Genomic DNA, 12,029 nt, shown 5'->3' with positions numbered 1-12,029 from the left:
GTCCATTTTCACTGCAAGAGTAACTAATAAATAAAACCAAGGAGAAACTAGCAGCCCAAGGCAGCCTGACCTAAGTAAACGGTGGAGAAAACACATCTTAGATTTAACTTGGCCATCAGCTACATTCAGCTTCTGGAATCTTTTCTGTGCCTGTGCTGCTAACTCCAGTTAAAATGATCTCTGGTAGCAGGGTCTAGCCAAGCCCTACTCAATACACAATTCTTCTGAAGTCCAGATTTACCCATAGGGCTAAGGAAGCTTCCTAGGCAGCTACAAAGTCAAATTTGTTATTTGTCAGCATTTCTAGCAACTAAAGAGTGCCTGGAGCTGCAAAATTCCCTCTTGCATCCAACCCAGATCTGGTGAGGGATGAGCTTGTCGTGACAGCAGTAGGCAGAGCTTTGTCCGTACCCATTAAAGCCTTTTCCAGGGGCAGGGTAATGTGTTATCACAAGGGCTGCATCAGTCAAATCCATCAGCAGTGACTCATCAGCCCGTGGACTGGGGGAAAGGCAGGAGGGAGAGATCAGGGTTTTGCTCAGGCACAGCTCCTCAGCTGTCCCTTGCTACTGATTGTGCCCGCGAGGTATGACCCAGCCTAGGACACAAAGAAAGAAATGCATTCATAGCTGGTTTACCTGCCTGGGCAATGCAGCCAGCCTGTAACCACGCACATGGGAAGCCATAAAAAATCATGCAGCTGCCTTTTTGCAGTGGGAAATTAAATACAGACACAAGGTCTAGCCCATTTGACAAATTACAAGCTGATCATTACAGGCAAGCTTAAATATGTGTGTCTAGAGAGAGAGAGATAGACAGACAGACAGACATACATAGATAGATAAATGCTGCATATACAATACAGAAATTTACCCTGGCATGAGCCTGATGTTAATTATTCCCTGGACAGGGACTCTGCTGTGTGATAATACACCTTTGGTAGGAAGCTGCTACAAGGCAAAGCAATAAAAACTCTTGGCTCACTAACAGCTCTCTAGAACTAAGACTGTGCTCTTGCTGCGTTTCCCTTCTAATTCAGCAGTTCAGAGGCAAAGATTTAGATCCCTTCTTCGGTGTAATTAGGTCACTGCAGAGACCTAGCTGCAACACTGTGATGTCCCAGCCTTACCACAACACCCTCAACCCTGCAGCTTACAGAGTGCTGCAAAGTGACCTTGTAGCTTGTGTTACTAACAGCTAATGTAACTCACAGTGGAGACTGATTCCACTGATGGGTCCTTATTTTACTTTAGGTAACTAAAAGCAGAGCATTTACCTGGCAAAAGCCAGCATCCCTCTGTAGACAGTGGAAGAAAATGTGCACATTCAGCAAAAAAATCACTTAGAGGATGGTAAAAATTAATCTTGAGTGGCGATTGTCTCTGTCTTGACAGCTAGATACTTAGATCAAGCTAGGTGCCTAACTTGTACAATTAAAAGCAAGGTAAGTTCTTTTTAAGGTATGAAATGCTGGTTCTGCCCCATGTTACTTCCACACCATCACACTTGGACTATACATGGATCACTGGAGCAAGGTCTCTTCACAATGGTTTTCTGTTGTCCTGAAGAACTGAGTGTGCTACATGCCTTCCTAACATATAACATGTACCCAGTTATCATCATCCCATGACACAACTGCCTCCACTCATCTTTACTGCCTAACTGCAGGACTCCTGTGGAGTTCATGCAGAGCTTCTACTGCAGTGTCCCATGCTGTGCCAGATGCCATGGGCAAATCCATGCCAGGGAGCACACTGACAGCTCAGGGACCAGAGCTCTTTGGGTCTGTCCTGTTTAGCAGGCCAGAGACCACCTATGAGAGCAGGTGATCGCCCCAATAATTTATTTTTATTTCTAGCATGTGTGGTGCCCAATGAGGTGCTACTGAGTCTTCCCATCAGACTATCTACAGTGTGAATGCTAAATTTAAATAATGTCAAAGTTTGTTAATCAAATTGTACTTTCAGTAACAGTCACATAAATCCTCCCAAAACCTTGAGTCAGGCATCATTGCTTCCACCCCATCACATTCATATAACCTATTTAAGTGCCACAGGACCTTAAAACACTATGCAATTTAGCTCCACTTCATTTAATTCTACAGATTTTCAAAGCCGACATTTTCAACTCTTCAATACTGAGGAGCCAACTTAACTTCTCTTTTCTCCCACATTTTTCAATGAAAGCTGTGATTCCTGCATGACCACATCATGAGGCTTTAAGGAAATCTTTTTCCCTTGTTTAGCAAAGCAGTTTAAGAGATTTGCAGGTCAGCATCACAATGGGCAATGCAGCAAACCAGCTGGTTTGTCTGGGGTTGTTTTAATTTAAAAGCTGGAACTGCAAAGCAATGACTTTTCAGAGGAGCCAGCAAACATTTAAGTAGGGTTAGCTTTCAGTACCATTAAAAATACTGGAAAACAGAAAGATACAGAAATTGATTGTTCTTGGCATTATGTCTCCTCTTAGCTGGGGTGAATGGGAGTGTGATCATTGATCACAGCTATTTCAGTAGCAGTTCAGGGCTCAGTCTTGAACTATTTGTAATACCTGGTTGGTGCATCCCTAAAAGGATGGCTTGACTCTAACAGAATGTGTTCCTTTGGTGCAGGATAGAGCAACGCTTCTGGATCCACTGCCTCTCACTGTGCAGAGGCTAACACAGAGAACAGTGGGCTTCCAGCTAAAAAAGGAGAATTCAGAGCCCTAGTGTATCCTATATTCAGCATCAAAACCAGGCATTAATTGACAGTCACCCTGTCAGATCTTCTGGAAGCGGAGAGAGTTGGCCTGGGTTCAGCTGTTGCTTGAGCAGCTCTAGGGGAGAGCCATTCTCCTACTAATCAGGACACTTGACATTCATCACAAGGCAAGACAAGCTGCTCATCAGCAGGTCTGCAGGGCAGGTGCTTGTGACAAAGGTGCAGCATGATAAGCTGAATCATTTCCCACTCCAGTTCTATCATGCAGCCTTCCCCCAGCATCCCTGAGATGAACATCAGCTCCTAGTCCCTCCAGGCAAGCATGAATCCTACTGTAAAGAAGTCTGGTTAGGGCCCCTTGTTCTTTCCTTTCAAGAGAAGTCTGTATTTTCAAAAAATTGGATTAAATAAGAACAAACAAAAGAGAGAAGAAAAGAACTGTCTTGGGAAATCTTTCTTTTTCTTCATTTGCTTCAGGGAACCACAGAGCTGGAGATAAAAAGCAGCTTACCAGAAACAAGCAGCATTTGATCAGCACTGTTGACCTCCCAGCAGGAGGGAGCCATGGATATAAAAGGCTGGGAAAAATCAGCAGTCATCCATTTCTGCTCTACATCTCTCAAAAGGCACAGCACCACCCCTTGTGTGTATAAAACACGACCAGCCTGTGTGAAGATCTTCCTTTAAGAAACTTCAGAGAGTAAGCACAAAACCAGAAGGATTTCACACACCACAGGAAACACTGTGGGAAATGAACACTTTAAGAGTCAACAGCTCAGGTCTAAATCACCTTTACCCTTCAGTTGGCTGCTAGCAGTCACCACCTTGTGCACTTCAGTTTCCTGGGACAGTACAATCAATTTAGACACTGATTTCTCTACTATCAAACGTGTACTGTATTTTAACAAGCCAGCAGCAATTATGTTAATGGCATCTCCATCGCTCCTCCCTCTGACTTCGTTATCAAATGCAATTCAATTTTCTGACCATATTCATTACATCAAAAACACCTCTAAGCATGTTCAGGTCAGTTCCAACCTCAGAGGGAAAGTTCACCCTCTCCCCAAAGCAGGGGTTTTTCATCAAATTGGATTATAAGATTAGCACTAGTGACCCACATCAGTAATTATCATATAGAATATAGCTCTTTTGGCTCAGTCTACCCTACTAACTATAAGAGGGACAGGGATCTGCCCATACTCATGGACTGGCTCACCTTGTTTACAGCAATATCTTCTCCTGATGTTCCTGTTCTTGGCAGGGTGAGCATAGTCTTTTAACCAATCCCAAACACCCTGACCCACTTTCCTGTGGATTATCCCTGGAAAATATTTGTACCTCTAAGGTGGAACAAAATCTAACCAAATGAAATTTAAGCATTTTCACCACCAAGTAACACAGTTCCTATCACTTTTTGTAGGTATTTTCCAATAGTCTTCAAGTATCACCATAAATCACCTCTGTTGTGTGTTGTATTTCCTGACCGCAAAACACTACCAGGTAAGAGAGGTTAATCACATATCAATGGGATGAGTGATTTGTCTTCTCTTTGTAGCAGTAAAAACTCAATGTCAAAGGAATTTTCTAGTTGGGAATACACCATCATCTGGAATTATTATTTTTTTCATTGAAAACATGTTTTGCAGCCAGCAAATACCTTTCCTCACAGGGACAGCACTTGCATCTCTTAAGTCAAAGCACAACAGAGAGCAACAATGCAATTCTTTCACACCTTTAACACACAGCTCTGGTTTTCTTCTTCCTACATCAGGAAATACAATCCCCTTGGCATTATCTCAGTGTAAATCCAGGCTAGCTCTATCCCACCAAAATTTTATGTTCTAGAAATAAAAGACCAGACTTGTGCTCATGGGTGGGTCCCAAAGCCTCCTGTACCACTTCTATTCCCCCAGAAACTAAACAATGACTGAGTAATCTCTGCCATTCTCCCAGCTAAACCCTCACCCATTTCTTTTGGCTTTTTAATTTTTTTTTTCCTTTGGGCAGGTGAGTTTTCAGCCAAATCAGCGTTAGTTCTGACTCAGCACAGTGACAGGATCATCAGCACCAGCAGCAGAGCCAGCGGCTCAGCTGCACACGTCGTCCTAGATCATCTTAAATCAGCTCTGAGCCCACGTCCCAAGTGCACAGCGATTACTGTCTGGCACTCTTTATCAGAGGGTATCACAATGCTTGTGAAACAAGGTCATTATGAGATTTAGATAATGTTTTGTAATTGAAAGGGTTTTGTTTGTTTGCTTGCTTGCTGTAAAAGATGGTTGTTAAAAAACAAAAAGGGGTGTTTATCTATTTCTCGCCTCAAAACCAGCGGTTTTTGTTTTCGGAAGACTGAAAACCAAAATGTTCCCACTACCAGCATTCAAAATCTAAACATATTTTCAGGTCCAGGGTAAGACCTAAGGTGTTACCAAGGGGTAGTGAGCGGGACACTCTTTTCCAGGTAGGTGTAAGGGTTAGGGAAGATATGGCCGTGCTGGATAACAACATGGGACCTCCATAGCAGCAGCCTCTAGAAAAATCTTGGCACCATCTGGGAGACATTTGGGACCTGTTGCCAAACAATATTTCTTTACTATCTCAAGTATAAGGCATTCAAAGCTACCTTTCTTTTTACCAACCTTTATCTGTTCTTCTCTAATTTTTTTTTCTACTTAGTTGGTGCTTACCACTTCCTTCAGCAGGTGTTTACAGCAACCTACCATATGACACAGCAAAGCCTGCAGTGATGGCATCTCCCAGCTGCCCACAGCCTGAGCCCTGCAGGTGTGAGAGCCCCTGGCTCTGCCCCACAGTCATTGCAGTCGGTGGGAGCCCTGCCAACATCTTCGCTGAGCACAGGGTCAGGCTCGCGGAAAAGGTTCCCTTCAAGAGATTCCAGCATTTCTGACCCAGGTCACCATCTGGCATAAAGCAACACACAGTACTGCCAAAGCTTTCCCAACCAACACCTGGTGGACAGTGTGGCCCGGGGAAGGCAGCTGACAGCCCAAATCCCTGCAAAAAGCCATCCTGGCCCCTGGCTGGCTGGTAGTCCTGACTCCATAATGCACGGATGTGTCAGGAACCCCAGCACAGCTCCCATTCTCACTCAACCTCAACCTATGAAGAAAAAGAGAAAATAAAATCATGGCCTTCTTTATAAATGATAAATCTCACCCTGAATGATCCAGGGATGTTTGATGATGGGAGAAATGCAATCTTGTGTTGGTTTAATGGCCACTACTCTTTTGAGTTTATGGTCTGTTACAGCACTTCCCACTATGACTAATTCTCTTATTCTTGAATCATTACAACCATGGCTCACTATCCAGTTTTTATGCCAGTATCTGTCTTCCTTCTCAGGTTTTCATTTCTGACACCTCACCAGTCTCTCCTGTGCTCCCCCCACCTTGCTCTGCCATGTGCTTTCTGCTGTGGTACCTGTGTTTTAGCATCTGTCTCCTCACCTTTTGTGCTCATGTTTCCACTCCATCGACTTTATTGTCAGCAGTTTTGTAGCCTGATTTTTGCTCCTCTTTCATCATCTTTATGACCCTTCATCACCACAGAAAATGGAAGCTGTACATTTCTCTTTCCCCCACAAAGACACAACTCTGTGTAGCAAGAGGTGAAAGAAATAAAACAGTCTGCATAGGAATCTTTCCACAGCCTCTTCGGCTGACTATGAATTGTTCATAGGTTAAGTGTCTAATATCTTTCAAGGTGGCTAGAAATTAGGGACTATAACATTGGATCATCCCAGCAGCTGGTGGAGATACCACCTGCTCTGTTGCCAAAATAGCAAATGCAGATGCTTCAGAGAAAGGGACAAGGGTACCAATAAGGGACAGCAAGGAAACCAACCAAGAAGGAGAATTCCTTCGTAAATGACCTAATCCCTTCAGAGATTTTAAGGCCAACAGAGACTAAATGAATCTTGGAGATCAAATAGTCCCAGAGGTTGTTTACGGTTACATTAAAAAAAAAAAAAAAAGTACTAGCTTTTAACAGTAAAAACATTTAGCCTTTCATGTGCACAAAAATCTTTTTTATTTCTACTTTATCCTATAGATTTGCATCTCATTAATTTTCTCTACCCCACGCATTGATGCATGTTCTTCTTTCTCTTCCTTTGTCAAGTTACTCCCTCCTTACCGACGCAGCCCCACCCTTTGCTGTGATCACTCTGCGCTCATTAACCAGCTGTAGAACAAACACAGCGTTCACGGTTCCTGAGTACTAATGATAGGGCACAAAACCACTCTGACAGGTTTTATTCTTTTTTCTTTTAATCACCCACCCAAATTGCTTCACCGTCAGCACATGGGTTGCCTCTACAGAGCCTTCTGCAATGACTCCAAACCTCTTCCCAAGCAGGTACAGTTCACTGACAACACGAGAGTGTTTCAGATATTCAGATTCCTGCCAACAGACATCCCTGTTACTCCTGCCATGTGTACGTGGTGACAGGCGTGCAGGCTTATGTAACATCTTTCCAAGACTGACACATCTCCTCTCCATCCTTTACATAGAAAGACAGAATTTCACCTTGCTTCCCAGGCTGCTTAGCTCACTACCTAATATCCTGATTTAACATACTAATATACTTTAAAAACTTCACACTTAGCTTAGACACATTCAATTTTTTAACCTTTTCTCATCATGAAAATGGGTGCTATTTCAACACACCAAATCCACCATACTTGACCAAAGTTCAAGTTCATGCTTCCCCTTTATTCTTAAGACTTTTTTGCCTTTGCCTTGCAAGTGATTTTACAAAAGACTCTTTCATTTTCCAAGAACATTTCTTTTTTTTTTGTCTTTTCCATAAGCATTCTAGCAGACTAGTGCAAAAATACATTCCCTTAAAGAAAGCATTTAGCATTACCCTTTAATTTACCTGTCTACTGAAACAGCAGGTAAACCGTGCAATGTATCAGAATCACATTTATTATCAATGTCAAAGGCATGTGCTTGCTCTCAATCTGCATAACAACTGAGAGTCGAACAGGAGTATGAAAGAAAACATCTTTGCCAGCAGGATCTGCATCTCTCTTTGAAAGCAATGTGGCTGAATGAGAATTAAGAAGAGAAGAGTCACTCAGTGAGTTTAGGGGGTTTTTTGTTATTCAACACAGAGGAAAAATGAAATTAAGAAAAGATCTATTTAGGTTGAGTATCAAATGTCCTAAAGGCAAAATCTGCTCAGATTTGGGTGAATCTCTGAGGGGAAGCTGAAGAAGACACATTCAGTTGAAAAGTTTAGAAAAAGCACCAAACACTGGAACATAACATGTAGCAACCATTGTCCCTGCAGCAGCAGGGGGACTGGCATGAATATCTCATTATTTCCAACATAACAGCTTAATGTGTATTTAATGGCAGTGAAAAGCATGGGTGTCATCAATTCCACTCGAAGTCATAATTTATGCAACACATGAAACATTTGCATGAGTACCCTGATCATCATTGCCATAGCAGAAAGAATTCACCAAGCACTTATTATTCTTCTACTACTGTCCTAATTTGAGTTGCCAAGTCACCAGAGGCACAGGGTACAGTAATGGGTCTCCCCAGGTTCTGTACCCCAGAGGTACCCCAGCCATCCAAGCTGAGCCTGCCTCCATCTCTTGGAGATGCACAAACCACCTTTAAATTTGCTGCTGGCATTGGAGAGCTCAGGGAGAGATCACAATGTGAATGACCATCACAGCCTGGACTGAACACAGCTTATGGCTGTACTGATTTACTACAAAAACTCACAGGAATATTCATTCAAGCTGCTTGTACCTTTGGTTTGCAGCACAAACACACCCCTCCTAAATCCAGTGTGCTGAACTACTACAGTCCCTGACAAGCTAAGTCAATGACAAAAAGGTTTCTGGAAAGTGACATTCCTGTACATTATTATTTTACTATCTATGTAATCAGAGCACCAAGGAGCCTCAGGCACAGCCAGAGATCCCACTGCTCCAAATGTTGTGCCAGCACAGAAATCTCACAAACCAGCAGATATCTGTATTTCTTGTAAGCAAGGGAACAGAAAAACAAGTTGTCAAGGAAGGAGGGGGGGGAAGTGCTGCTGAAAAAAGATCCCCTGAAGATTGAAAATTAACTACCTGCCAGTACATTAAGCCTTGTCCTTCTCAGACCTTTTGGGTATAAAACAAAGGATGTTTACCAAGTCTTTAGAGGACTGCAACACCCTCTGACAGGCTGTGCTTTCTAATGGCACAACTTCATCCCCGTCTGAGTCTGCCCAAACCAGAGTCAATCTCATCGGGAGCTGATGTGATTTTAATGGCAATACACCCAGGTCATTCAAACTGGGCTGAACTGGGGCAAATGGCAAAGTTTTGAGACAAAACCATTAACTTCTATTTTTCCCTTTTGTAAAGCAGTTCATCTGCTATCCTGGTTCTTCGTAAGCTCCATTTTTTTTCCCCTCTGCCTCCATCCAGACATGTTTGTAACTACATTTTCTGGGACACACTTTCATGGCTGCACATCCCCCAGCACAAGTAACACACAGCTTTTTAACCATGTGAGTGAGGGCTGTCTCTGTTTTAAAGAGTATTCAAGTCAACTAAAACAACATTGTTAGCCTCTCTGAAAAAAAAGCAAAAGCACAGAGGTCCAGATCCAAAGGGGTATGGGAGTAGGGCTCCGGAGAGAATTTGCACACCTAAAGCCCAACACAAGATACTCAAAATACCAGCTCTACACTTTTGGTACCACTGCACTGGTTCAGCTCTCACATTTAACCATCTGCACAGGTTCATTTTTTTGAAGTGAAGACTTTAGGATGGGAACAGACCTAAAAGTACCTGTTTCCCTTCACTAGCTGAAAAGGGAGATAGGTAATTTAAAGCAGGTGGCTGCATAAATCCCTCTCTCTGAGAATGACTAACATTTAGGAAAAACATGCCCTGAGAATGATCAACATTTAGGAGAAACATGCCCAAAACATGGTTTGCTAGACATCACCTCTCCCTACGGCAAGATTTCCCATGCTAGACTAGCACTGAGCTCTGCTACTTGGAAGACAACAAGTAAATTTCATAGGCAAAGAGGGAATATTCCCCGGGTCCGAAATGCCCTCTTTCACCACAGGAAGGAGACATGGTCTTCTGCACCCCCAGCCGAGGAGGTCCCAGAGTGCAACAGCCTCCAAGCATGGATCAGGACCCTTTGCCAGCCAAGTGCTCCCACCTGGCTGCAGTCACCCACCCCCAACCCACTCTGAAAATGTTCAAATTAGTTCTTGCTAAACGGTGGAACTGCGGGACGTGAAGTGGGGAAGCTCCGGTCCCAGAGCATCCTCGGATAGGAGGGGGTTAGAAGGAAGGGGACAGACCGCTGTTAACCGACTTACAGGTTTCTGCTTGCCTGAGCAGAGCCCCGACCACCTAGACCTGTCTGGGAAAGTGGTACCCAGCCTCCTCATCTCTACAGCAGGTTTAAAACACAGGAAGGACCCACTTGCTCTTTAACAGCAGCAGAGAGGATTTCCCTGCATGTAGGAGTGAGGCTGGAAACCCCGGAAAAGAGCTTCATGAAACCCAGCTCCCTTCCCCGGAAAATCTCAGGGGCCACCCGGGGCTGCACATCCCTGTCCAGCCGCCTCAGCCCCGCATCCCGCACAGCCGTGCGGGGCGTCCCTGCTCCGAACACACCAAGTCCCTCCAGGTTCGGGTTCTTACAGCAGTAGAGAGCCAGAAAGTTTCTCTCCCCCTGTCACACTCACTGCTCAGCCCCGGACACACCGAGCTGACACCGGGAGGCGGGACAGCTTGACACACCACCCCTCCCTTATTCTCCACCTTTGCGCTGATTTAACACAGTATTTCGAAAAACAGCGAGGCCGGCCGAGCCCCCTTCGTTTGGAGGGGGACTCTACTATTTCCATGCACCGAAGGAAGCAGCGATCACCACGGGCAAGGGGAGTGGGGAGTGCGGTTCGCGACCGACGGCCAAGGGAGCCGCTCTACCCGTGATGCGGGGGGGCTCGGCCCGCACCGCAGCGGAGGGTCCTCCCCGTGGGTCTGACCCCTCTATCATCCCACGGACAGCTCTGGGGGAGCCAGCAACAACCAGCAACACCCCCTTGCTGGGATGCCACCCTCCTCCCGAGCCAGTGCAATATCCCCCACCCGCCCCTCGGGATGGGGAAAACCCCAAGAGGAGGAGGAAAATCTCACCTCTTCGCAGGGCGGCAGCTGCAGGGCGGCCGCCTGCCAGCCCAGCAGCCAGCAGCACACCCAGGCGCTGCCCGGGTACCCCCGCTCCGCTCCGGCCCGCCGCATCCTCAGCATCCTCAGCAGCATCATCCTCCTCCTCCCCCGCCGCGGAGCGCCCGAGCACCCCTTCCCGGGGCGGGGGTGCTGGCGGGGATCACCGCCCCCTGCTCCTGCCGGACACCTCGGAGCCCCGGCCGCGGGCTGCCCCTGGCCCTGCGCCCCGCCTGCAGCCGGGCATAACCCCGGGGCTGTCGGACACAGCGGCCCCGCCGGCCGCCCGCCCCGGCAGCCGGCACCGCCAGAGCCGGGAGGAGGGGCCGGCAGCGGGGGGAGGAGGAGGAGCGGGAGGGGGAGGAAGGCTGGCGGCGCAGGCGCACGCTGCCGAGGCTGGTCCAGCCCCGGCGTGGCGAAGGGAGCGCGGAGCATCCTCCGGCTGCATCTCACCAGCCCAAAACCTCCGCGGCGGGGGCGGTAGCGGGGCCGAATCCCGCAGGCACCGCCGGCAGCCCGGGCCCTGCTGGGCAGCCCGGCAGCACCCCCGGCCTGGAACGTCTGGCCCCGATGGGCTCCGGGATGGGAGCGGCGCTGTGGGATGGAATCCCCCCTTCCCCAGCCCTGCCGTGGGATGCTGGCCCATATCCCCCGCTGTCTCCCGCCTGATTCCTCTCACCCCCGCACCATCCCAGTCCATGGCAGCGCCAGGCGGCGCGGAGTGCTTGCACCAGCTCTCAGCTCCTCGGACGCTAAGGATGCCCGTGTTCCCTCTCAAGGCGGGATCCCACCAGGCAAGATGTGCGCCGGACCGCTGAGCTCCTGGCCAGAGCACAGCAGCGACCTGCTCCATGAGATGCGACAGCAGCTTGTTCGTGGCCTGACCCAAATTATTCTTATCCCCAGAATTATGCACATTTCTCCATCGGTGGTTGCCTTTCAGCCCGAATTTTGTCTCCTGTTCCCCAGCAATGTCCAACTCCTCATTCCTAATGAAATGTGTGACTGCCTCAGGCACTTATTGTCCTCTGCCTCCCTGGCATCTCTGCCAACCCTGCTCACTTTCCTGCTCCCTCCTGGGTCGTCCTTTCTGCTT

The 12,029-nt window shown here is 47.0% G+C and overlaps 1 protein-coding gene across 2 annotated transcripts in view; it reads right to left on the bottom strand.

Moving 5' to 3' along the window:
• The window catches only part of ELAPOR2 (endosome-lysosome associated apoptosis and autophagy regulator family member 2), a 94,640-nt gene extending 83,404 nt beyond the window's left edge, over window positions 1-11,236 (bottom strand). Inside the window, exon 1 of one of the 2 annotated variants that reach the window (XM_042053475.1) lies at window positions 10,904-11,236. In XM_042053475.1, the coding sequence (XP_041909409.1) occupies window positions 10,904-11,032 (129 nt within the window). In that variant the 5' untranslated portion in view covers window positions 11,033-11,236. The remainder of the gene's footprint in view (window positions 1-10,903) is intronic. The other variant, XM_042053485.1, reaches the window with a different exon arrangement.
• Window positions 11,237-12,029: the final 793 nt, after the last annotated feature.

The sequence above is a fragment of the Corvus kubaryi genome, unplaced genomic scaffold (genome assembly GCF_017639235.1).
Source record: "Corvus kubaryi isolate FWS band 111438036 unplaced genomic scaffold, C.kubaryi_AGA036_p1.0 135, whole genome shotgun sequence".
Taxonomy (NCBI): domain Eukaryota; kingdom Metazoa; phylum Chordata; class Aves; order Passeriformes; family Corvidae; genus Corvus; species Corvus kubaryi.
Note: the sequence above shows the minus strand (reverse complement) of the source record. Positions and strands in the feature narration are given on the sequence as shown.